At 39.4% G+C, this 27187-nt stretch overlaps 1 protein-coding gene across 8 annotated transcripts in view; it reads left to right on the top strand.

The window, feature by feature from the left end:
• Window positions 1-399: 399 nt before the first annotated feature.
• The window catches only part of TRIM9 (tripartite motif containing 9), a 96795-nt gene continuing 70007 nt past the window's right edge, over window positions 400-27187 (top strand). For all 8 annotated transcript variants that reach the window (XM_045823582.1, XM_045823585.1, XM_045823583.1 and 5 more), the window contains exon 1: window positions 400-1393. In XM_045823582.1, the coding sequence (XP_045679538.1) occupies window positions 572-1393 (822 nt within the window). In that variant the 5' untranslated portion in view covers window positions 400-571. The remainder of the gene's footprint in view (window positions 1394-27187) is intronic.

Genomic DNA, 27187 nt, shown 5'->3' with positions numbered 1-27187 from the left:
TTAGCGAGAAGGACCAGCCTCCTCCGCCAGCCCACTCGCTGCGTGGAAGGGTTTCTCACGCCCCCTACTCCTGGATGACTGCACCGGATCCTGGTCGGAAGAAAGCGGGGCGAGGATGAGTCATATCGCCTAATTCCTCCTTCCGAGTCCCCTCGCCAACGCGCACGCCAGCCCCCTCCCGACTTCAAGCAGCCGGGAGCTAAGACTTCCCTCGTCCTCAGAGTCCTCCACCAAACCCCCAGTCGCCTGCGGTGAGAGGAGAAGGACAGGGCGTTTTGCCAATAAGAGATTCGCTTTCTCGGCTGCTGCCCAATAGGCCACTGTTTACAGGCAGAGGCGGGACTAGGAGGGCAGAAAGGGGCGGTCCCGGACTGGCTGCGGCCGCGACGCCAAGCTCGCAGAAAGAGCGCCTCACTCACGGGGAGTGTGGTTCTGGGCGACGCGGGAAGGCACTGCCGCGACAGCAGCCGCCGACGCTGGCCAAGGTGCTGGACAAGACAGACCGGTCGGCCACTTCGCCAGTTCAGCCACCCGTTGCAGCAGCAGCCGTCTCGCTTCCATCCGGGTCTCCATGGAAGAGATGGAAGAAGAGCTAAAATGCCCCGTGTGCGGGTCCTTCTATCGGGAGCCCATCATCCTGCCCTGCTCCCACAATTTATGTCAGGCGTGCGCCCGCAACATCCTGGTGCAAACCCCGGAGTCTGAGTCCCCCCAGAGCCGTCGGGCCTCGGGCTCCGGGGTCTCTGACTATGACTACCTGGACCTGGACAAGATGAGCCTGTACAGCGAAGCGGACAGTGGATACGGCTCCTACGGAGGTTTTGCAAGCGCCCCCACTACCCCGTGCCAGAAGTCCCCCAACGGCGTCCGAGTGTTTCCCCCAGCAATGCCGCCACCGGCCACCCACCTGTCACCGGCCTTGGCCCCGGTGCCCCGTAACTCCTGTATCACTTGTCCCCAGTGCCACCGCAGCCTCATCCTGGATGACCGGGGTCTCCGCGGCTTCCCCAAGAACCGCGTCCTGGAAGGGGTAATTGACCGTTACCAGCAGAGCAAAGCCGCGGCCCTCAAGTGCCAGCTCTGCGAGAAGGCTCCCAAGGAGGCTACCGTTATGTGCGAACAGTGCGATGTCTTCTACTGCGATCCGTGCCGTCTTCGCTGCCACCCGCCCCGGGGTCCCCTAGCCAAGCACCGCCTGGTGCCCCCGGCCCAGGGCCGTGTGAGCCGGAGGCTGAGCCCGCGCAAGGTCTCCACTTGTACAGATCACGAGCTGGAGAACCACAGCATGTACTGCGTGCAGTGCAAGATGCCGGTGTGCTACCAGTGCCTGGAGGAGGGCAAACACTCCAGCCATGAAGTCAAGGCTCTGGGGGCCATGTGGAAACTACACAAGGTGAGTCCTAAGAAAACCCGCCCCTGACTCCCCGCGCCTCCGATCTTCCGGGTATGCAGCAGACAGCCCTCTTCTTTTGCGCACAGTGCATCCCAGCGGGGGCGCAATGCAGGTGCCTAAAATATTTGCTTCCCCTGTCTGGTGCATTGCAGGAAGCGCAGGGAGATCTTACACAGTGCACAGGGGAGCTGACTATCCCCAGAGAGCTGTTGTGGGGATGCTTTAGAGCGGGTCTCCTTGGGCGCGCTGTGAGCCGAGAGCAGGGCACCCCCGCTTCGCTGCGGATGTGCAGCTTGCGAATGTGGCCAGCATGCAGGAAAGCGCTGCATAACTGGGCAGAGCAGCACTAGTGCCGAGGACCGCCAGGGCCCCTCCGGGGCAGCGCCGGCTCTGGGGCTCTGGCCTGGGACTCTGGGGAGGAGGAGGAGGCTGTTGAGTTGCGCGGACCGCCAGGGGCTGGAGCTGTTGGATAGGCAGGCGCTGCGAGTCACGGTGTGGGCGGAAGAAACGCCGCGGGCGGAATACTGATGAGTCCACGCTGGCCCAGACCCCGCGAACCCTCTGGAGGGGCTGCGGATCCTGCTGCTTTGAACTCAGGAGACAGAGGAGTGGGGTGGGGAAATTCTGTGGTCGCCTTGGCAACTTGGCTCGCAGGCTTAGATCCCGACCCTTGCCAGAGGACCTGTGGCTGGAGGAGCAGGACCTGAGGTTTCAGTGCAGTCAAGGCCTGAAGGCTAGGCAAGCGTGTCTCCCAGGGTAGCCCCTTCCTCCCAACCACCCACACACCCATTTGTCCAGGATTCAATCCTTTTCCTTTTTCAGTAGTTGTGGGTGCAAACTTTGAAGCACCTGTTACCAGATTTACGTTCCTGGTCTCTTTTGATGGAGCTTCCACCAAAGCTAGCTTCGGTGTTAAGTCATGCCACTTCGCTGCTCAGAATCCTCCAATTGTCCCCCACATTTCTCATACAGTCCTTAGAATGGTCCACCAGGACCTTCATGACCTGTTCCCCTTTGGCCTCATCGACTTCATTTCCTGCCACACATTCCCTCAGCTCCAGCCACAATGTCCCTCTTGCTGTTCCCCAGCCAACACCAGGCACCTTCTGCCTCAGTGCCCTTGCATTTGATGATCCCCCAACCTAGAATGCCCTTCCCAAAAATTCTATACCCATAGTGGAGAGGCTCTCTGTCTTGCCTCCTTCAGATCTTTGCTCAGATGTCACCTTTGCAGGGAGATCTTCCTGACCACAATTTGCTGCCACTCATCTCAGATGCCCCTTATTTTCCTCCCTACTTTATTATTCTCAGTAATAGTTATCACTATCTGGCATGCTATGTATTTTAATTATGTTACTTTTGTATATCTATTGCTTCCCTCCCCCTACACAAACTAGAAAATAAGCTTCAACAGTAAATAGATCATTATAATGCCGTCCACAGGGCTTAGAAGGAAGGGAAACATTTTTGAGATGTACATAAATTTGACTTCTACCTTTTAAGTAATCCTCTTAGTTGGGAGTGTGAAGAGCAGGGTAGGTCATTACAGGAAAGGTTTCTTCACATCATTTAACTGCAAGCCCAAAGATAAGGCAGGGCCTAAAGATGGTGTTTAGTCCTCAGCTATGCCTCCATTCAGGATTTCCCAGAATTCCTTGGAGACTGGCCTTTGAAGGCCATTGATATTTTATTTACAGAAAGAATAAAAAAAAATCACCACTTTCAGCAGCAACGGAGGGTTTCTCAACTCAATATTAATCTAATGCAATCCATATTTACAGTCATTTGTAAATATGGATCACATTCCATATATGTTCTTACATATAACCTATTAAACCATATTAGTCCTGATGAAGATCTAATTCAGAACAAATTTGAACCCACAAGGCACATGCCATTATTTTGAAAGTGCGCCGATTTAAATGTTTTTAAATGACAATTTTGAAAGTTTTCAAAAATTTAGTTCACAGCGAGTTTTTATTTCCTTTTGAGATTTCTTTCTTAAACTGCCATCTATGTTGTATTACCTTACAAAACTTGGAACTAAGAAAGTAATCACCATCTGGAAGAAAGGACTTAGAGCCATACACTAATTGGGATGGTCAAACCATAGCATTATTTTTTTCTATGAACGAGAGCCTATACTTCATCCAATAAGACTAAAAGCAACCTGTAAATATGTCTATCCTGTGTAGATTTCAAATGTTAAACCATCTGTTTCATCAGTAATGAAAGCTGTGAGTAGAAACTGTGATGGGGCCCGGGCTGGTGTTTGGATGTCTGCTAAAAAAGAATAATGTAAGCCCTGGCTGGCATAGCTCAGTGGATTGAGCGCGGGCTGCGAACCAAAGTGTTGCAGGTTCGATTCCCAGCCAGGGTACATGCCTGGGTTGCAGGCCATAGCCCCCAGCAACCGCACATTGATATTTCTCTCTCTCTCTCTCTCTCTCTCTCTCTCTCTCTCTCTCTCTCTCTATCTCTCTCCCTTCCCTCTCTAAAAATAAATAAATAAAATATTTTTTAAAAAAAGAAGAATGTTAAAGCCCTTGAGATTTGACATAAGTATGCTAGGAAGGGAATGTTGGTTACTTTTAAAAAAAAGATAATTTCTTCTCTAATCTTACACAGATTTTTTTCCAAAATAGTAAGCAAATGTAATTTTGTTCAGTCAATATCAGTGTTATTAAACTGCCAAGAAAAAATAAGGCAGAAGGATGACAGATTTTAACTTTCACTTACCATCTGTTGATGAACAACAAACATTACTCCCCCGCCTTATCTCTTTAATAAGGTAGTTAAAATGTTAACACTTTATTTTTCTCATCCAGTCTATTTATGTTCTAGTTAATGATACATTTATTATCACAAAAGCTCATGGACCAGAATTTCTATGCTCTTTAAAACATAGCAGAGCAAAGAATCACACTGAGTAACTCTTTCAAAGTTGGACAGTTAGTTATCTACGCAGATAATTACTGGATCTGAAAGTTTTCATTAATAGTCTGCCATATTAACCAGCCATTTCCAGCGATAAAGAAAATCTTGTGAATAAATATTTTCCTTGGGCACTAAGTCATTATCTTACACGCTCAAGACAAAATGACTAGTTCTTTTTAAGTGGTTTTAAAAACAAGTAGTTAAACTTCATTAGTTGTCAAGTGATCAAATTAAAGTACTTTTCAGTATACATGACCTTCAAAATCCATGAAAAATAATGCATGAAGTGGCTTTACAAGATAAATATCTGGTAATAGGTTTCATTTAGTATCATCACTTGCTATATATGGTTGTGGTTGTTGTTTTTTTTTTAGCCATCTTAGGTTGATACAAAGAATTGCTTTACAAAAAAATGATTTTGTAGAAATTGGAATCATTATTTATTACTTTGTAATTTTAGCAATTCACATTCCTAAATCTAACATTCTTTTTATTTTATTTTATTATGTATTTATTTTTAGAGAGGGAAGGGAGGGAGAAAGAGAGAGAAACATCAATGTGCGGTTGCTGGGGGCCGTGGCCTGCAACGCAGGCATGTGCCCTGGCTGGGAATCGAACCTGCAACACTTCAGTTCACAGCCCACACTCAATCCACTGAGCTATGCCAGCCAGGGCTAAATCTAACATTCTTGAATTACTGACATGTTTTATCGATTATTGAATCAGTAATATATTTATGGCGATTCTTTTGTGTTTGTGCTGTTAAGCAAGGATTTTTTTTGCTTTGTATCTTAAATACTGACTATTCATTCTGAATTTTGTCTCAATGTTATTTCTTACCTTCTTTTTGTTGATGAAGATTTGCAATTTAAGCAACATTTAAAATAAACAGCTGTTATGCCTTGATTTTCAAAGTATTTTGGAAAAAATGTCTGCTTTGTATTATGGTGACATCTCATCATATATCTACGTAGCAAAATGTGTTATTTAATGTAACTAAATGACATTCAGTTAACTCTATATCAGCAGTAAACACAATATAATCTAAGGTGTTCCTGTGATGAATGTAACGGGTAGCATGTGTTCATGATTGATTTATTTCTAAAAAGTTTACTTCTAATACAATCAGGACATTCTGTGTACAATGTAAACTTTCTTAGAGGCATTAGGGAGAATATTATAGAGAAATAAGTTGTTCCTCTTTGTGCGGAGACATAACAGAAAGAACTAGATGAGAGGAGATCTGGGTTCCAGACCAGATGTTGCCACTTACTTGGTAGTAACTTTAAACAAGTTTCATTATCCCTCTGTGCTTCCTACCCACAAGGATGTATAGGAGCCAAAATTATATTTTGGAGACATTTTGAAAAAAATTTAAATGTATATAACTTACTAATTTCAGTTTGACCCAAGAGAAAATTTTTGCACAAAGCAGAAGTTATTGTCTCAACTAGTCAAGAAATACTACATAAAAATCTTACCCCCCAGCTTGGAGTGCTTTGCTTGCTTCTTTCAGAGCACAGAGTGCAACACAAAGGCCACTCTGGACGTTGGCCTGAAGAGTGAGCCACATCGTGATAGGTCCAGGGAGAATACTCAGTTGAATCAAGCTCAGGGTATAAGAACATTATACAAAGGTTTATTTACATAAATGAAAGTATTTTGTTTTTCATAACAGAGCTAAAATGGTAACTGATATGACACATTTTTTCAGACATTATTATTACTTTGAACTATTAGAAGTTGTTATTTCTGTATATGCCAAAAAATATGCTATTAATTGGAATTCAGGGTCAAATCACAGTTTACATAAGAGAAAATTATTATATCCATCTCTTATTAATAAGGTAATGCACAAAAATTACCTTTACTGTCAGTACAAGAAACTACACTTCTCTCACCTAAACACTTTTCAAACTGTGTGTATGCATAACCTGTGTGTATGCCAACTATGTGTATGCTTAACTTAACCTTGGTATAGAGGATAGAATTCCTTATAAGATAAATGTTTAAGAACAAAATAGTTTTAAATAATGTCATTTTTATCAGTCTTATCAGGGATTGTTGGTTGTAAGCCTGCTTAGGTGATCTCAGAGGAATTTCATGGGAAATGAAACAAAATCAACTCCCAAGGAAAATGGAAATGGAAAGCTAGAAACTAAGTTCACTCTCTGTATTCGTCAGCTTGGACTAAGTTATGTTGTAGTAACAATTTCCAAATCTCAATGAATTACAACACAGCATCTGATTTCTTACTCATGTCAATGTTCACTGAGAGTCAGCTATGGCCCTCCTCCACATCCTTATTATTCTTGAACTTAGGCTGAAAGGACATATTTGAGGTATGCCAAACTTACGGCAGAGGAAGGAGAGCAAAGCAGAACCACTCCATGGCACTTAAAGAGCCTACTCAGAAGTAACATCGTCTCTCCTGCTTACATTCCATTGGCTAAAACAAGTCATGTGGTCAAGCCTGATGTTCAAGTTGTAGGAAACACAGTCTTCCAACAGAGAGAGGCACCAGAAATGAGTCCTGTAGAGGTGGGCAGAGAACATTTTGAACAAATAATGCAATTTGCCACATGCTTAACTCTGTTATCTCTACTGCTCTTTCTCGGCACGGGGTTGTTGGCCTGCCCAAGGCCTTATATGACTCCTCCAGCCGCAACTCAGCAGGACATTTCAGTTCAAGGGTTCACAATCATCTAACTAATGTCTCTGTGTCTCTGAGTTCACATTTTCAAGTTTAGAGATAGACTCTGACTGGCTGAACTTGAGTCAGGTGTTTACTGATGACTGCCTGGGTCATGGCCACACCGCTTTGGTTCAATGGGTGCAGAAGACTAGGAAGAGACAAGTGAGGCATTCACCTCAGGAGCAAGACTTAAGAGGGCACCAAAGACTATTTATAGGTTTGCTTTTTTTTTTAAGACAGAAATGGCATGAGAGAGTAAGTAGAGGGTTTGTTTTTTTTGGTGGGGGGAGCATTTTAAATATCTTTATCTCTGTAGATCTAAAACATTTATAAGTCTATCTTCGAAAACATACAAATGTGTTTAAACCTGTAAAGCAGGCGTCTGCTTTATGTTTACTTTCAGTTTTTTCTTATACTCTTTACCAATGTGGTTGAAGAAAATATGTGTATGCCTGTTCAAAAATATATACCTGACTCTGCCTTTTACCATAATATAGAAAGGAATACCTATGAACTGGCAAAGCCTATTGTTTAAGAATGGATTTAAGTACTGCCAAATAAAATTGTTTCTTATAAGCCATGTGTGTTTTATAACACTAGTTCTGGTCAAAGAAAAAACTGTCTTTTAAAGAATTAACATTGGAAGTAGAATGCTAAACACTGTTGCTTGGTGTGGGAATAGCCACCTTTGTCATTAGCCAGTGCGCATAGATGGCTGATTCTCATCTGCTGCTGATTCATTCATGTGAAGCCAGTTTTCCAGCCAGACGGAATCAATTCAGCTTTATTGAGATTTTTGTTTATCCTATTTTTACTCTTACTTTGCTTGCAGCTGGCATTTTTAAAAGTAACCGTTTGACACCAAATACTTATCACTCCCTCCCAGCTCCAGGACAGGCCTGGGAGAGGGCCACGCTGCTCTGACCTGTGGTGTGTGCATCAGTCTAAACCATTACCTACTCAATGAATAAGGCAGGTTGCAAAGAGAAATAAATGTGAAAGTCAGAGGTTAAACAGTTTCTACCTAATAAGGCTTTTTGACTTTGTATGGAGCAAATGCTTGAAAGGTTAAATATACACAGGTTCAACTGTAATTGCAATTCACCAAAAGCCAAAGGAAAATAACTCTAGAACATAATCTACCATTTCTGATCGTCTGCACCTTAGTTTCTTTTCATCCATGCAAATAATCAGGAGCTGATTTTACTGTAAATGTGTGTAGTCCATTACATAGTGGTGATCCTGATATTCATACCATCACCCAAATGACACACCAATATGTGAAATTGATAAAATGGTGTCATTTATGCTATGCCATCCTCCCTGCATGTATGAAATATTATCCCAAGAGTGAGAGTAAGATAAAATCAAGTGTAAAATTAGTCTTCCATCCAAACTAATAAATCTTTCATGGCACAGATAAATCTGCAGTGCTTTTAACAAGCAGGTGTATTGATTGTATTGCCCATCAATCATCTGGCCAAGACTTAGCAAAGAAATATGATAAACACCTTTCAGCACACAATCAATATAGTATAAGGAAGCTTGATGTTTACATTGAACTTATGTTATCTGGCAATCTTCTACTATTATGCAGGCAAATCTGACACTGGCGGAATTAAAACATTATTTAGTATTAAATAAATTTTTCTCTACTTTCCACTTGGAGGATCAAGAAATAGATTATATAGAGACTAGTATAAGCACTGATTTCAAGCTGGCTTCTGTTAGCACAATAAGGATACAGAATGTAACTACCATTTCCTTATAGTTCAAAAACAGCACCTTTACACCTGGACAACTAGGACATGGATTTCTGATTCCTCTGGTCACTGCATATGAAAATTTTGTGGCAAAGCTGGAATTGATAGTAACATCCTGCTGTGCAAATATAAAACATAGAAGGAAAACTATTGGTATCAACTGGCAAATCAGCGCATAAATATTTTACATGAATTTTTAAAACTGTAATGCTTCTGACATTGAGGATATCTTTGATTCTTGTTTTCTGAAAAGGCTGCACAATTTTACATTTCTCCCAACAATGTAGGAGGGTTCCAATTTCTTCATATCCTCTCCAAGGCTTGTTATTGTCTGTCTTTCTGACTAGAGCCTTTCCAGTGGATGTGAAGTGGTGTCCCATTGTGGTTTTGGTTTGCAATGACTAGAGATACTGAGTATCTTTTCATGAGCTTGTTGGCTATTTTCATATTCTTTTTAGAGAAATATCTGTTCAAATCCTTTGCCCATTTTTTAAACTGGGTTACTTCTCTTTTATTGTTGAGTTGTACGAGTTCTTTTTATATTCTGGGCACTTACTTTTAAAATTGAAGGGACAGAGATGTGAGCCTCTTATTTATCAGACAGACTTAATAGGCAATAAAAAGCAGACATAGAGCTGAGCATGAGGAAAAACTTGTCAAGACTGGTTCACCAAGCCCTGACTGGTGTGGCTCAGTGGACTGAGTGTCGACCTGGGGACCAAAGGGTCGCCAGTTGATCCCAGTCAGGGCACATGCCTGGGTTGTGGGACAGGTTGTCAGTAGTGGGCATCCTAGAGGTAACCACACATTGCTGTTTCTCTCCCTCTCTTTCTCCTTTCCTTCCCCTCTGTCTAAAAATAAATAAATAAAATCTATATATATAAAAAAAGGACTGGTCCACCAGAACCTGCTGCTAATTTCTTGCCCAAAAACCATTATTGGCCAGTTCTGAGGCAAGACTTGAATAAGCTCTACCAGGATTGGCTCCTGAAAACTAGAAACCATGGAAAAGTCCAAAAGCAGGATGGGAAAATAATGTAATTATCAAGCTCCCTGGATATGATGGCTGTGTTTCCTCCTTACCTCTAGTTCCACTTTTCCTGACTTTAATAATGGATGTCTGTTACTTATGGGATACCAATGTAATATTCAAAAAAGTCACTTTAGGGCCCTGACTGGTGTGGCTCAGGTGGTTGGGCATCATCCCACAAAGCAAAGGGTTATCAGTTTCATTCCTGGTCAGGGCACATGCCTGGGTTCCAGCTCAGGGTGCGTAATGAGAGGCAACCGATTGATGTTTCTCTCTCACATTGATATTTCTCTCCCTCTCCTTCTCCCTCCCTTTCCCTCTCTTTAAAAAATAAATACATAAACTTTGTTTTTAAAAAGTCACTTTGGGGTGTCAAGATGGTAGCTTCTTCACTACATTGGATGAATTGATAAAAGAGACATTGGATCTTTGAGATCATTTGCCCAACCTCCAGAGGCAGAAAAATAAATGCCAGAACACTTCAGGAAATTACCAAAGTCACACAGTACATATTAGCCCCTCCCCCCACAAAAAACCCTGCTAATTTCTTAGAACTTGTATTACTATTTATGAACATGCAAGGACCCATTTCCAGCTGTGTGTGTGTGTGTGTGTGCGTGTGTGTATTCAATGAAACACAATTGAAAAACTAAATCTCTGTTTTGGAGGCTCTCCTATGCCCCCAGACTACTACAATCACAGGGTTTTTTCCATAGCCCTGACCACAACTATCAAAGTTTTTTTATCCTTGCTGTTCCCTCTTTAAGGGGATATTGTATATGCCTATAAAACTGAATTAATGTTCCTTCACTTTAAATAAGGTTTTTTAAACATGGTCTTCAAGAGATAGTGCCTTTGCTCAAAGGATGCATCAAATGGTAGGAATTTCAGCATGAGGATGGAAAAGGAGAAATGTGTAGAGGTCAGAGTTTGCTTTGTCCCTCACACAGGGGGACTGCTGCATTGCATGGCCGACTCCTTTCATTGACTGCCTGACTGCCTTCTGCTCCAGGCAACAATACAAAAGAAGTTTATGGGATGAAGCAAAAGAGAGTCTCCTGTTGCTCCTCTCCCCTTCTGGTGCACTACTTGCCGGCTTTGTTGGCTCCTTACTGACCACCAGTACTTTCTACTTCTCCCCTCTGCCTATGGTCTCCTGTGAATCTTGTCTGTAAGCCCAGATTTGGTTTCAATATATGAGCCTTCTTTCCTGGTCATCTCCATGCCTTGTTCTGAGCAGTGTGTGTCCTGTCTGCTCATCCAGCTCCAGAACCTTGACCAGCAACTTCAGGGGAGACTCTCTGCCCAGTCCATCTGGCTTGTGCACCTTCTGCCTCCAGCCTAACACTGGCTTTCCCAGCCCTGGCTTCCTTCCCAGTGAAAGTCTCAATGCTAACAGCACCTCAGATCATACCTCGTGGGCAACAGCTTCGGGGCTGGCACTGATCCCAACAATAGATTATTGTAATGTACTTGGCTGATCACCTGTAATGTTAAAATAAGATTATAACATGTATATCTGGGTGGTATAAAATGTACTCACATAACTCTTTCCTTTTGAAACATGCCATAAAATGATTTCACTAACTACAAGCATAGAATTCATTGATATATAGCCACCACTAAAATTAAATATGATCGCTATTGAGTAGAACTTGGAAGCTCTGCTTACATTAAGAGCAGGAAGTATAGAATAATTTATAAATTTCATCTGCAAAACAAGGAAGGAATGATTTACTTGGTAGGAGATTATTTCCCAATTTGGAGGCTAGCCAAAGACTGGTCAATTGCTGTCTTCTGAGTCAAACCAAATAGTTCAATTATACTATAATTTTAGTCCCTCAAGTCTTCTATTAACTTTTATGAGAACAAAAGCATCAGTTCATCACTTTATATTATTTTGCATGTTGTTACAGCTTTGGGGTTATGAACAATTATTCATTTTTCTAAAACTATATGTATGGTAGTTTTTATTCTGAGACATAGCCATCAAAAATTAACTTAGTGTTTTAGAGACATTTTAAATTAGTATTTCTGAAGGGATTGGTATAAAATTTGCATAAGTATTAGACTTGACAATTAAGTTCATTTAGTATTTCTTTACATCTTCTGATTTTCCTCAGGGATTAAATCATTTTTATCAGTGGCATATTAAACCTACTACATTCCTTCCTACCATATAGTTCTATAATCTTTCCAGCTATGTTAAAGAATTTAAATGATCTATATTCAGAGCTCTGTCCTCACTGGAACTCCTTCAAGGCCCATTGTGGGATGGGTGGGGCCCTTACTCTTGTGGATCCAGACTCAGGATACTGATGGGATAGCACGAGCCCAGTGGTTGTTCAGCAGGCATTGAGCTCCAGTTTTATTAAGCTGCTCAAGCGGTGAAATTCACATAGTAAGGGAGATTTCCAGTTTGATCATATAAACAAAGCACTTTCATATGCCTAGAAAGAGGACTACATAATGGTTACACAGATGATGGTGTGTGACTATTTTAATTCCCAAGTGCCTCTGAGAAGCACTGGTTCTTGTAACATATTAAAACCAAGGTCATGGAGGAGTTGTTGCTATAACAAGATGTGCTGTGTAAACTGTGCTATGAGTTGTGATTTCATATCAGTGTCTTATCCACCATGAACTATTTCTTTGTGAGAATCATTAGAATTGAGTTAGGAGGACACTGTGCATGTTGAAGCTGAGACTGAGGGCCAGGACTTAAGTCTGACAGCTCCTGATCACCTTACCTCAAACTTTAAAACACCTTATCAAGGTAACTATGACACCTACAGGAAACATGAGACCCTCTCCTCCCTGTGCCTCAAAACAGTTGATCATGTATGCTGTTGTGAAGTTGACACATCAGTGCCTTGTTGGCTGAGAGCAAATGATGACAGTGTTTAGACACCTATATAAGCTAGGAGAATCTGTGATACACAGCAGGAATTCAGGTAACAGACAATACAATAGTCAGAGAAAGAGGAAACAGAATAAACATGACATAAATGCAAAGACTAGTCTCTGGTAAAACCCTTGTATAGCAAGCTCTGAAATAAGAGTGAGGGTCAAACAAAGTAGGAGAGCCCAGCGGAAGATGCCTTTTCTTGATAAAGCTATAGTGGGGTTTGCCTACATGGTATTGTGAGGCTTACTGGTACAAGGTCAGGAAAGCTGGGTTCTCTTCCTGGGTCACTATTATTCAGGAAATACAGTGGAGGGACTTGGAACATGGGCCTTGAAGCAGACTGCCTGGCTGTAATCCCTGGCTTTTTCACCACTTAGTTGTTTCAATTTAGGTAAATCCCTTGACCTCTCTGTGCCTTGGTTTTCTCATCCGTAAAATGGAGATAACAATTGGACCAACCTCTAGGAATTGTTGTGAGGATGAAAGGAATGGTAGACACCAAGCCCTTGGAATAGAGCCTGGCCGGATTAAGTGCATGGTTCGTGTGTGCTAGTGTTACCTGCGAAATGGGGCTGGTCATTTCTGTCTAGACCTGGGGTGCTGATAAGGGCTGGACAAGAGAATGAATGCATTGAAAAGCCTTTTGTACCCTAGTAATAAATCCAAAGGTTGTTTTTAAGCACCTTTCACATAGAGGCAGAGGATATAGAAACAGGAAAGGAGGTCCAGGAGACAGAAAATTTTAGCAGGAGGTTGTGACAGTCTCTTAGGGTCACTCCTGACTTTGAGAACATATCATTCCATAAGAAAAGAGGGACAGACATTCTGAAAAAGAGCCCAGGCTTTAGAGCCAGAAAAACTCACTTTCTTCACTTACTTGAGTTTATCTTTGATAAATTATTTAGCCTATCCGTGACTCAGTTTCCTCCTATGTGAACATACCACCCACCTCCTTGGGTAGTAGGACAAGCTCAGTGAGATTGTCTTTGAAAGGTGCCTACCATTAGCAGGTCTTCAGTAATTAATAACTTTTATTATTCAAAGGTCATTTAAATATTTTTTTTGGTCTTTGGGTACTCTTGTAGCTGCTGACAATATAACAATAAAAAATACACTTAAAAATCCCAGCTTGCTAAATTAAAGTTTATTTAATGAAACATTTGTTGAACTCTTGCTGTGATCCTTTTTTAGGATCTAACAAGAGGGCACACAAAGATTCTTTGTATTCAGTGCATCTTGCACCAAGTGAGGCAGAAGTTGGATGTATTAGTCAAGGGTCTTCAGAGAAATAGAACCAATAGGAGATTATACACATACACAAATACACAGGGTGGGACAAAAGTGGATTTTCAGTTTTTCGTGTGGAAAATAATACAATAATCAATAAATAATAATACAAGAATAAACCACATTTCATGTGCTCACAACTGTGAACCTACTTTTGCCCCACCCTGTGTGTGTGTGTGTGTGTGTGTGTGTGTGTGCGCTTTATTGTAAGGAATTTCTCATGCACTGGGGTCTGAGAAGTCCCGCGATCTGCCATCTGCAAACTGGAGACCCAAGCACCAGGGAGCCAGTGGTGTAATTCCCAGTACAAGAGCAGGAGAAGACCAATGTCCCAGCTCATGCAGGCAGGCAGAAAGGGCAAATTCTATCTTCGTCTACCTTTTTGTTCTGTTTGAGCCCTCAGTGGATTGGATGATACCTGCCCTCACTGGAGAGGGCAATCTGCTTTACTCAGTCAGCCAATTGAAATGCTAATCTCATCCAGAAACATCCTCACAGACACATCCAGAAATAATATTTAAACATCTGGGCACCCAGTCATGTTGACACATAAAATTAACCATCACGTTGGGTCAGTTAGAAGCTGGCCAAAAGCAATGAAAAATTCAAATAGATTAGACACGTCTCTCCCCCCTACCCCCAAAGTCTTGAGAGTTAGGACAGCTCAGCCATCTGTGCTGCCATTTGTTTTTCCTCTGAGCCTGCTTGCTCCAAGGCTCTCTGATTCACACTCTCCTCTTCGTGTTTGCAAGGAATTCAGGCCATGACTTAAAGGAGGGCAGCAAAAATGGGGCGGGGGGAGTTGACGGGCAATAAGCTGCTAAGGAACATTCCAAAATGCAGTCCCATAAGGGCATGTGTTCCTGGGAACTTTGTGTAAACCAAATCATACTTTAAATGTCTAGAGATATTCTCAATATATATTTTTAAAACCCTCTGTTATATATTTTCAAATGTAAATATCTTTTGTAAATCCACATTGCCTAGATTCCAAGATGCCAACAGGTTAATAACATGTTTTTAAATTTTATTCTAGAAAAAATCCAGAATTTTTAAAAAGTTTTGTAAGGTACATCCCAAGTTCAGAAACCCTGACATGGAGTGAGAGTTGGGGAGGTGGCCCATCAAGGAATTTGGAATAGCAGTGGTCAAGTGTAATAGAAAAAGCATGAGATGTGGAGTTAGAGGCCCCTTTTCTGATCCTGTGTCTACCTCTTGGGCAACCTACCCGTCTCCTCAGGACCTCCACCTTCTCATGTGTAGAATAAGGATATGGTGTTAGATGAGAGCTAAGGTCCAAGTCAGTGGCAGATTTCATTGGGACCTAGATCTATTGATGTTCCTCTGGATCAGTTCCTGACAAGAGTTTCTTGAATAAAACAGTCTGCTACCTGCTGTGTGTGCCTTTGTCAGAGACTTTAATTTTCCTCCTGTTTCAAGTTTCTCAGTTGGGGCTTCACCCTTTGGGGATCAAAAGAAGATACTAGGTGGTGGCAGCATCTTTCATTTCTCTCATTTGACCCTGGGCTTGGAAGTGCCCTGGGGGCCCCAGAGCCGTGTAAGAGAGAGGCTGTGAGCGCAGGAGGCAGCTAAGTGGGGAGAGAAGGGCACATGGTGCCCAGTTTTGAGTTCTGCTTCCAAATCTCAAGTGGAACAGCCCACTGGTGGATCTGTAATGACCTTGTCTAGAGATGACACTCATTGTCTTTTACTTGCAGAGAAAGAAAAGGGCAGGGCAGAGGGGTTGGTCAAAAAGGAATAAAAAAATCTGTTTCTGAGATTTACTTCCTAAAATGAGAAGTAGCATTTTCCTGAGCAAGATAAAAGTAAAAACAAAGGGTAAGTGTTTTCATGCCTTCTCATTCCCTCATCCTGGGGATTTTGAAGCTTGAGTTGTCCTGGAGTTCCTTACCAGGAGTGGGAGCCAAGTTCAATGCTAAATTTCTAAGAGGTGTAATGTATTTTTCATTTTAGATGCCAAATTCCTTCCATTTCAGGTGGTTATTATTTATGCAGAAGAAATAGATGTGTGTAGTTTTTGTTGTTGTTATTGCTGTTATTCAGTGGTGTGCTGGTAAATATCTAAAGTCCTGATTTTTAGCATTTGCTATGGCTGACTTCAGGCTACCTGACATGAAGGCACTGACCTTGGAGTTGGAAGGAGAGTGGATACAAGCCAGTTCCAGCACCCTACAGCTTCTTTGAGCTCTGTTGCTCTATGTCAGACAGGAGGAACTGCCAGATTGTAAGTTTTCTAAAAGAGTTTCTAAAATTATTTAAGCCTGCAGCTGAAAAAAAATCACATTACAGAAATTTTTAGTATAGAAATTATGAATTTACAGCTCAATGAATTTTCACAAATTAATCACATCTGTTTAATTAGTACTACATCAGATGCAGATTATTATCAGTCCCAGCAAGCCCTCCTCATGCTCCCTCCCAGTCACCAGTCTCCATACACCCCTGGTAAGTAAGGGTAACCCGTATCCTGCCTTCCACCAGCAAATGGATCTTGCCTGGTTTTGCACTTCACATGAATGTAATCCTAGATAGCATGCACTCTTAGGCATGGCTCCTTATGCTCACTTTTACATTTGTTGGATCCATTCATATTATTGCAAGTAGTTTTAGATCATTCCCATTGTTTGATAGTGTTTCACTTTAGGAATATTCCACAATTTATCCATTTTACCATGGATGGGCATTTGGGCAGTTTCCAGGTTTTAGCTATTAGGAGTGATGCCATTATAAACGTGATACTTATCCTTTGGGGCACAAATGTAAGCAGTTCTGGGTTGGGGGGAATTCCTGGGTGACTGGGTATGCATACGCTCAGCATTAGTACCTGCTGCCAAGCAGTGTCAGAGTCGTGGTGCCATAGCACATTCCCACCAGCAGTGCTCCTCCTTCTCACCAACACTTGCTAATACATGTTTTTGTTTTTCATTTTGGCTATTCTAGTGGGTAGATAGTGGTACCATAGCGTTGTGATAACCAGTGGTATTAAGCATGTTTTCATAAGTTGGTCATTTGAATATCCTCTTTTGTGTAGAGTCTGCTAAGTCATTTGCCCACTTTCCCATTGGGTTGTTTGGCTTTTTGTTACTCATTTGTCTTTTAAATTTCTTTTTTATCTACGAATACAAAAAAAAAACCCTAATTCTGAAATAAGCTGCTTTTTCTTGTGGGCCAGAAGTACTAATTAGAAAAGATTTGCCACCTCTGCTTTCTCTTATAATTTACTCTCAATGCAGAGCTTCTGCTATAGTGTGCATCGCTCTCTGTCAGGTCTTGATCAGATTTTGTGCATATTTCAGAGCTTCACTTAGAAACATTATAAAGCAATTTAGAGAGAGACATTTTTATAAGAACAAACAGTGCAAATGCAAATACGTTTTCAAAGGAGAACAATTCTTTCTTAAATGAAAGTAAGAGCTATTCAATAGCCTGTAAGAAAAAAAATAAATTAAAACCCCAATCTCAAAAAAGTAATTCTGATTTCAAAAACTTTCCAGAAGTAAGGCTTCTTTTCCCTTTCTATTATTTCAGTAGAAAAACCTCCTTCCTTATCTACAAGTCTTTTTTTTTAAGCCTGTCCAGTAAAAATTTAATTTCTCCTATGTATTGTGTGAGCTGTCTTAAATGTTTCAATCCTTATTTAGATATGGGAGTTCAATCTGTTAATCCATAACTGGTTCCTGGCAAAAAAAAATACAAAAAGAATAGTTCACTATTTCAGAGTTAAGGAACTTTTGCTTGGAATGATGCATGTGGGTCAAATATACAAACAGGCTTATCATGGAAGCCTAATTGCTTTACCCTTCTTCAGTATTTTTTCTCATCTAATAAAATAAGATCAAGTATGAGGACTACGATTTCAGGAACAACAGTTAAGTCTCCCCAAGAAGAAAGAAATTTCCTGAAATATTGTAGGAGGAATCGGGGATGCTCCCAGAACCTCCTGAAGGTCCACACGTATCTCCCCAAAGCCCAGGTTGGCCAACCCTGCCACGTGTGCCTTTTCATAGCATGGGGCACGGGTAAGCCAGAGCAAAACTGGGGAGAAGGTTCCCCTTCCATGCATTCTGCTTTTCTTGTTGCTATGCTATCCCTTCACGGTACTCCCTTACATTCCGAGGCCAGGATTGGTGGTTATATAGCACCTGCCACTCCTCTATTCTGGCCCCGGGGGAGCCATCACTGTCAATCATGGCACTTTTTTTTCAGGTGTAATCCAAATGCAGCTCAGAGTTCTTAACATGTCACATCAAGAGATCTCTCAGATTTGGCATTTAAGATAGTATTTACTTGCCATCATTTTCTTAAGTGATATGATTCTTATTCCACCTTTCCCATCAGCCCCAAAGTGTAAAGTATATGGCTCCCAAGATTATTAACATTATCTTATATGGCAGCCTCTGTCATCTCAATCTCTCACTTACTGTTTTCTATCATGGTTCTGGATGCTTTCCAGCCTGGAACTGTGAGTCAAATGCCTACAGGGATCAGATGATACAAGCAAGCTAGCAAGATTTGAACTTTAATATTTTAGTCTGTAGGAATAGGAATAACAGCAAAAGTTTTCACCTTTAGACAGAAATATACTGTCCATTTTACAGATAACATATGGCCCTCAGTCTGTCTTTGGTTTGTTCAATTTTGAAAGGCACATAGTTGATTCTCATTATTCAAAGTAGTTATGTTGTATAAACCACAAACACTGAATTAGCAAGTACTGAACCATTCTCCTGGGAGAAGTACAGAGTTAGGTTCCTGCAGTCCTCTGGTCACAACGTTTTTATCAACCCATCAATATATAATCTTGTTTTATGTGTGCTTCTGTTTTATACGTACCTCAATTTATATGTATTGTTGGTTCATTTTCAGTGAACTCGTGGCTGGCAGCACTGTAACTCATACCTGGATGAAGTTCATCTCATATAATGAATTCATTGTTATAAAGTTATTCAAATATTTATTTATTATCCTTTAAATGTTTGTAGAATTTGTAATGGAAGAGATATTCTTCTTTCATTCCTGTTATCAGTATTTTTGTCTTTGTTTCTTGATCAATATTTTTCCAAGAAACAACTACTGACTCTAAAATGGTTCTCTACTATTTCGTTCTCAGTTTCATTGATTTCTTTATTATTCCTTTTCTTTTTCCATTTCACTTTTTCATTTCTTTTCCCTTTTCCTTTAACTTTTGTATCTTTAAAATATAAAAATTTAAAGTCCATCTCTTGGAGATATGTTATAGTTGGGATCTATTTATTTAGTCTGTCAACTTCAGCCTTTTAATTGGGGTTGTTAGGCTTGAATTTAATGTAATTATTGATAAGGTTGAATTTAGGTCTACCATTTTCTTGTCTGTCCCATCTTCTTATTGTTTGCTGGTTGGGGGGTTTCTCTGGTCTTCTTCCCTGCATTTATTTGGGGTTATGGACTATGTTTTAGTATTTACAACAATTATAATTCCTTTATTGGGTTTTTAGCTAAAGTTCTTAGTGTTATTTTTAGTGATTGTTCTAGAGTATCTAGTGTACATCTTTAATTGATTACAGTACTTAGAGCTAACATTCACATAAATATCAGAACTTTGCAACAGTGTAGTTTAATTCTCCCACCTCTTATTTTTGCTGTTAGCATATATATTATCTTATATTATACATGTGTTGTAGACTCCACAATGCAACTACCATTTTTGCCTTTTATAGTCATATGATTTTTAAATAAATTAAAGGGGGAAAGTCTGTTATACATATATATTTACCCCATTTCAGATGCTCTTTATTTCCTTTCTGCCGATTCAGATTGCAATCTGATATAATTGCACCTGATTCTAAAAAGGGTTTTTTGTAACGTTTCCTGTAATTTAAGTATACTGGAGACAAATTCTTTTAGCTTCTGTTTATCTGAAAATGTCTGTATTTTGCCTTAAATTTTGAAGGTTATTTTCAATGGATATAAAGTTCTAGGTTTTTTACCTTTAGCACTTTAAAAATTTTGTTTCATTATCATCTTTCCTTCTTTGTTTCTGATGAGAAGTTGGCTGTTACTCCTTTATGGAGTGTCTTTTTTCTCTCTAATTTCATGATTTTTCCCTTTATCTTTGTTTTTTAGGAGTTTGACTATCCTAAACTCCTATATTTAGGTGCATATGATTGATTTGTTTGTTTATTTTTAAATTCATCTTCTGTTCATTTCACTAAACTTCTTGGGTTATAATTTTTTAGTTTTTTTAAACCAAATTTGGAGATTTTTTTATCACTATCTCATCAAATACTTTTTTCTGCATTATTCTTGGTCTCCTTTCCTTATTCTACTTTAATTAAATGTATTTTAAGTCACTTGGTATTTTCTTGTAGGCCACTGAAGCTCTGTTCTTTTTTAAACTTTTTTCTCTTTTTCCTTCAGAGTGAATAATTGCTATTGATCTCTTTTCAGAACCCTTTATTCTGCATACTTCAGTATACTATTAAGCCTGTTAAATTGATGTTTATTACAGTTATTTTACTTGTCTGTTCTATTATCTCCATTTGGCTCATTTTTTTTATAGCTTCCATTTCTTTGTTTAAATTCCTCATCTGTTTATACATAATGACTATATTTTTCTTTAAGGCATTGAACATATTTATAATAGCTGTTTTTGAAGTCTCTTTCTGCTAATTCCAAGATCTGGGTTGTCTCAGATTCTGTTTCTACTGACAGATTTTTATTCCTTTTTTCTTTTCACAGTGGATCTCATTTCTTACTTCTCCACAAGTTTCATAATGTGTTATTATATACCACAGATGATATATTTTTAAATTCTGCTTTCTGTTATTTCTCTAAAGAGTGTTTTTTCCTGGTACACACATAAAATACTAGGTGATCACTCTGATCTTGTAAAAGCTTAATGTGCTAAGGTGTTTACCACTACTCTGTAGTGCAGGACTCAAACTTAGATTCCACTTAGATCCTCTTCATTGCTCAAATAATCTCTGCTCATTGATTTCACCCTTGTAGCTGTTACTGAGTTCCTCTAGGTCCTCCAAAGCCTCTCCCATCTATATACAGTTCAGGGTCAGCCAAGTGTTTCAGTGGGGATTCAAATGCAGATTTTAGGGAACTGTTCTCTGTAGTAGTCTCCTTCATAATATTACCCTTTCAATTTCCATCCACTCAGACCTACATGTAATTCCTTCCAGTTTATGTCTGCTTTCCTTTGCTCTTTAATGCTTTTACTTTTTAAACATATATTTTGACCAAGGTCGATAATTGATAATTGTATGAGGGTTATTTCAATAAAATCTACTCCACCATTAGCAAAACTGGCATTCTAATTTTTCTTGGCAATATCTGACATACATTCTGACAATATCTGACATATATTAAAAAATTGTGAGATACATGAAGAGTCCAGAAAATATGACCTATGGTCAAGATCAGAAGCAGTCAACACAGCAGTAACCGATATTCTAAAGAAGCTACACTGATGGTTAGATGTCCAAGGCTATAGTAGAGGAATATTGAATTCCTTAGTAGGGCTGTATTTCTTTCCCATTCTTTTCACTGTGCCCACAGTTCTATTCCACCAGTTTGAATACTGATGAACAATTAAAAGTAAATGTTGAAAGAAAAGACTACCCATCATTGTATTTTTAGCAAATTACCTGTATTTCCTATCATTAATTAAGGCACCTGGTTGAATGCTTTGTTTATCAGCTTCCATGATTGCTATTTCTGTAGCAATTAATTTATAAGTCATGTAGTAACCATGGTAACATGAGGCAAGGTTGTGGAAATGGTGTTTAGAGGAAATGAAAAGTCTCTGCCCTTCCTCTGCTCTGTAGTCGTCTGTGCACTACTGTTTCCCTCCTTGCAGAAAGAGTTGATTTCCCAAGAACTATTATGAAAATGATTGGTAAGGGTGTGGGGATGAGGGGTTGGGGTGGGTTGGGTTGCTTATATTGGGCTGGTCTTAGGCTTGGCTGACTAAACCTCCATTTTATCAGTTCTTCCTTTACAAACATTCTGACCTGTCCTAGAGAACTTGGAGAACTGGGCACTCAGCCCAAGGGTTCCAAAATCCTTGTTTCCTACTACAGTGTCTGAAGAAAAATGCAAATCATCACATGAGAATTCTTACTTGTGTGTGGAGAGCTAAGAATATAATTAGATTAAGAATCAGCAATATTTTTCTTACTCTTCAAACATCTCATAACAAATTCTGTCCAGAATTTTCATGGCATTTGTCATTCTGAATTAGTGTGATAGAAACACACTACATGCAGCTGAATTGAAGGGGCTAAAACAAGATAGAAATTATTTCTTTCACATAAAAGTCTGAGCTGAGTATATTTGTTTTGCTGAAGCAGTGATCAGGAGTCTAAGTATCTTTGTCTTGCTTCCATCATCCTCATGGCCCAGGATGGCTCACCACCATGCCTGTATTCTTACCACCACGATGGGAAAAAGCACAGGGAGGGCATGTCCTGGAGGATGCACATATGATTTCTCATATCCCAATGGCTGAAAATTAGTTCTGGGTCCACACCTAGCTGCAAGAGAGGCTAAGGAATGCAGTCTTTATTCTGGTGGAGAGAATTCAAATTCATATGCAGTTGAATCAATAACCTATCTAATACATACATGATCTCATTTGACCTTCCCAACCAGCAATGTTGACAGAGTAGGCAAGGCAGGAATAACTCTCCCCATTCTGTGGAGGAGAGGCTCATAGCACCTGAGTAGTAGTAGCTCAAGGGCGCTCAAATAAGAAGTGGTTATGTCTGAACCAGACTCCAGCCTCAGCTCTGCGTTCCAGTGCAGGACTGTGTTGTGCTTTAATGCAAGAACACCCTCAGCCCCACTGTGGAAGGTTGAAATGTGTTAGCCTAGACCCCTAGATTACCATGGACTTTTCTTCATTTTCCCTGGTTTTTCAGCCTCTATGCTGGTAGGCTATCAGCTGCTTCCTCTTGTAATCTATTGATAAATGCGTTACTTTCAATGAGTTGTAGACTTAGAAATGAAATCAATAATCAAGGTCATTAAAATTTAATTTAAAAAGCAGAATAAATTGGTTCAGAATCAGGCCCCAAAGTCCTCTCTTTTGAATAAATTATCTTTAATTGGTCTTTAAACTCATGTATCAACTTCTTTCTTACTTGAATTCCAGAGAAATGGTTTAGCCTTATACAAATGATTTGGTCACAAAAGAATTTGTTTGATTTGTGGATTATATAAGCTTGGCCTATTTTTCATCAACAGGCTACACTACTAAAACAAAAATAAACTCAGATGAAACGACAACAATTTTAATTTTATAATAAAAATTAAAACATGATTTTTATGCCTTCTGAAAATTGCTGATGTACAATGCTGTTTTACCTATATGTCATATTTTTATTGGGTCACAAATGAACAGCTGACAAGCAAATTTTAAAGATGAAAAATGTCTAAGAAAAAATTTTAAATATGACAAAGCAGTATTTCAAAATTAATGTATTTTATTTTAGCAGGTAGAATACTAGTATAAAAGCTAAGGAACTCAAGCATTAATAATATTAATTATGGTGACTTCCAGAAAACAAAACCCTTCATCTATAAGAGGAAATAACATGACTTCCATTATAACCTTCTTGAATATAACTGAAGAAATATCTGTAAATTTACAAGACAGAAACATGTTAATTCTGTAAAAAGAATAGCATTCCTAATAATCAGGCTAATAGCAGTAATAGAACAATTCATTAGCTCAGTCATTTGCTATCAAGGCCACCCAAGTAATTTGCTTTCCTTCAAAGTGTGAGCAGCAATTCCTACCCAAGGGTGGTGGGGGTTTTAGGGTAATGAAGTAAGAATTGGAAGACTTAGAGCACAGCATCTGTGGCCATGAAGATATATGTCTGAGGTCCTGTGCTGGCTAACAGAAGAGACATCATGAGTACTTCAGAAAGCAAAACGCTCTAGAATGATTCTGTTAATGAATGAGAGATGGGTTTGTTTATTCATTCTTTTATCTGATGGGTAGAAGCTAAACCAAACCAGATGAATATTAACAGGTACAAGATATTGCTTTAAATCTCTATTTCACTTTAATAAATATTTGCTTCTTAATCCTAGAAGCTGAAAACACTGACGTTTGATAGGAAGGAGATAAGGGAAAGGCTTGGGCAAATTGCATTATGTGTGGCAAGACAGCAATGATAGAGGAAACAAAGGAATTAAAAAAAAATGGTTTGCCAGAAAAATCAAGACCTTAGACCAGCTATAATTAAGATCCTGGAATTGTGACCCTGGAAGAAAAGATGATGGCATAAAAATAACAAAATAATAATTTTCTTTGATGGTTTGCTGAGCTGTTCATCCAAACCACCTGCCTGGGTCACCTATTTTGTATTCAGAATACTGTGCCCTCTGATGGAGAGCTTGCTGTGCATGTGTGAGGTGACATTTTCAAACTTCCTGAAAAATATTGGACTCATTTGTTTAATGTCAAGTTTTTGCATGTGAGGTTATGAGATCTGGGATCTAGAGTATAGCACATTTGTCATTAGAGATTATTTTGTGAGTTTGTTTATTTTGCTTTGTTGTTAGAAATTCAGCATTGGATTTAGGTAATGTAGATGCAAACTGTACATTTGTGCAGAATGGATGTAGTTATGTGCTGGATTGAGAGCTAACACAAACAATTTGATATTTTAAATTTTTTAAAATAAGTGTTAATGTTTTCCATTTCATTCCATGATAAAGATCCACTGATTATAAACTAATTTCTGTTCTGGTTAAGGAGGTTTTAATACTTCTGAAATATTCTCATTTTTTAGCTGGATCAAGGATGAGAAATGTGTAGGCATAATTTTTCATCCCATTGTAAAAGTTTGCTTTTCCCCAACTATGATAAATAGAAGCAGATGAAACATCAGAGACATGGATAGAGTGTTCAATAGTGAGTTTTGGGATGTACTTTTCTAAATATATACATCCTAATGAAGGTTATTTCCTATGGCAGAAGTGTACATAATTTATCTTTTCAGGATTGTCTAAAAATGTTTATTTATGAATAACAGTTGAATAATTCTCATGAATTTTTTAATCTAGTAAAATATAAATGTTACAATTTCAAATTTGTACAAGTTGTATTGTATTCATGGATTCTATGACATATGTTATATTAGCTTCCTAGCCCTGCCGTAACAAGTTCTGCAAACTTGGTGGCTTGAGCCAAAACAAATTATAGTCTTTTACAGTTCTGTAAGTTAGAAGTCTGATACAGGTCTCTTTAGACTAAAATCAAGGTGTCAGCAGAGCAGTGTTCCTTTCTGGAGGGCCTGGGTGAGAATTCATTTCCTTGTCTTCTCTGACTTCTGGAGGCTGCACACATTTCTTGACTTACAGCCCCTTTCTCCATCTTCAAAGTCAGCAACCTTGCTTTTCTCTGGCCGTTCTTCTGTAATCATATCTCCCTCTGACTTCTGCCTCTGTCTTCCACTTTAAGGACCCTATAATTATATTGTGATTTTAATCCAGGATAATCTCCTCATCTTCTGATTAACAACCTTAATTCCATTGAAACCTTACTTCTCTTTTGCCATATAACCTAACAGATATATAGGTTCCAGGGATCAGGGTGTGGTCATGTTTGTGGACCGTTATCCTGCCTACAGCACACATTTTTCACATTTTATGATCTTTGCAATCAGGATATATATTATAATCAATGTGATAAGAAAACACGGTTTTATAGTTTAATTGGCAATGCTTTTCCTTCTTATTAGAACATAAAATAATGTTGCTTCTTACAATTGATAACATTGAGACTTAATGAAATAACATCATAACTTCAAAGTAATACACCAAATGAGTATATGATCCAATCCTTTCTCTTCTATGTGAGTCATAAATCATACTTTCAAAATGACGTCAACATGATTTCTAGAGAAAGATTAGTCAATTCTATGATAGTCTCTGGACTTCAGTAACTAAATTTTAAGATAATGAATTTTTAAAATTCAGGTTGACTATTCATCTATCTTTAGAGATGGTGGCTGATTAAATTGACAACTTTATTAAAGACTTTAAGACAGCAGACCATTGTAGATTCATCCTTGCCCATAAATTTTTCCTTTATGGACTTTATCTTTGGGTGACGGTTTGTAACCCTTCCCATCCATAAGAATGTCTGTTCTGATTAACTTTACAGTTGAGCTTGTGTGTCAGAGACACTCCCAAAGAATGTGAGATGTATGCTACAAACTGAGTGTCAAATGAACTCGTCTGCATTTGAATTGAGCATCCCCTAGTGTCAGTATGCACTGAGCAGCATTTCCCTGTCGGTCAGAGACACCCCCTCCGTAAACACTCAGCTCTACACTCAGCTCTTGAAAAGAAAGTACTAGAAGTACAGAATTTCCCTCAGGACCTTGAGAGGAAATGGACAACTGAAACTTAACTTCTCTTGGGGTGTTCTGGTAAATACCAAGAGTACCTAAAATAAAGGTCATCTTATTATCATTAATAAAGCATTTCATAAATAAGAAATAAAAATGCTTTGTGCAAGTCATTTTTCAAGATTCTTTTTTATTTTGAGTGCTGTTTTGTTTTGACTTCAAAGATAGTAAAATGGCAAGTTCTGTCCCTTGATGTCAGGAGTGAGATATGGAGCTTATTTACACACACTATACCCCACCAATAAAGTGATGTGACCCTCTGAAACCTAACTTGCAACAATTACAGATTTATAGGCAATGATGTCCGTGCCTTGAGTTTAAAATGAGGGCTAGAGAAAAATCTGCTTAAGTAATAACATCTGAGTACCTAGTGGCAGCAGCTAAACTGAATGTTATAGAATCTTGGTAATCACTGTGCCTACACCAAAACTCCTCCTCTGAAATCAGGGACTCCAATCATTGAAGAGTGATGGTATGTTAGATCTGCTGCATCAGGCGATCCTAATCACTATCTCCTTCCCATTCAAAATGAAATCCATAGGGATCAAATGTACTTAAATGTTCTTAATAGCAACAATAGATAGCCAGAAATAATTAGTGCTAAGGCGTCAGGCTATTGATAATCAAATTTAATTCTCAGAACACAATTGGGGGTAAAAAGATTTTGAAGAGTCATTAACTAAAAACTAACCCCTAATTTTGTTTGCAGACCTTGTCTTTTGTTATTTTTAAGGGAC

This window comes from Phyllostomus hastatus, unplaced genomic scaffold (genome assembly GCF_019186645.2).
Source record: "Phyllostomus hastatus isolate PE091 unplaced genomic scaffold, TTU_PhHast_1.1 phas_scaffold_501, whole genome shotgun sequence".
Classification (NCBI taxonomy): Eukaryota; Metazoa; Chordata; class Mammalia; order Chiroptera; family Phyllostomidae; genus Phyllostomus; species Phyllostomus hastatus.
This window is presented reverse-complemented; position numbering and strand designations above follow the sequence as displayed.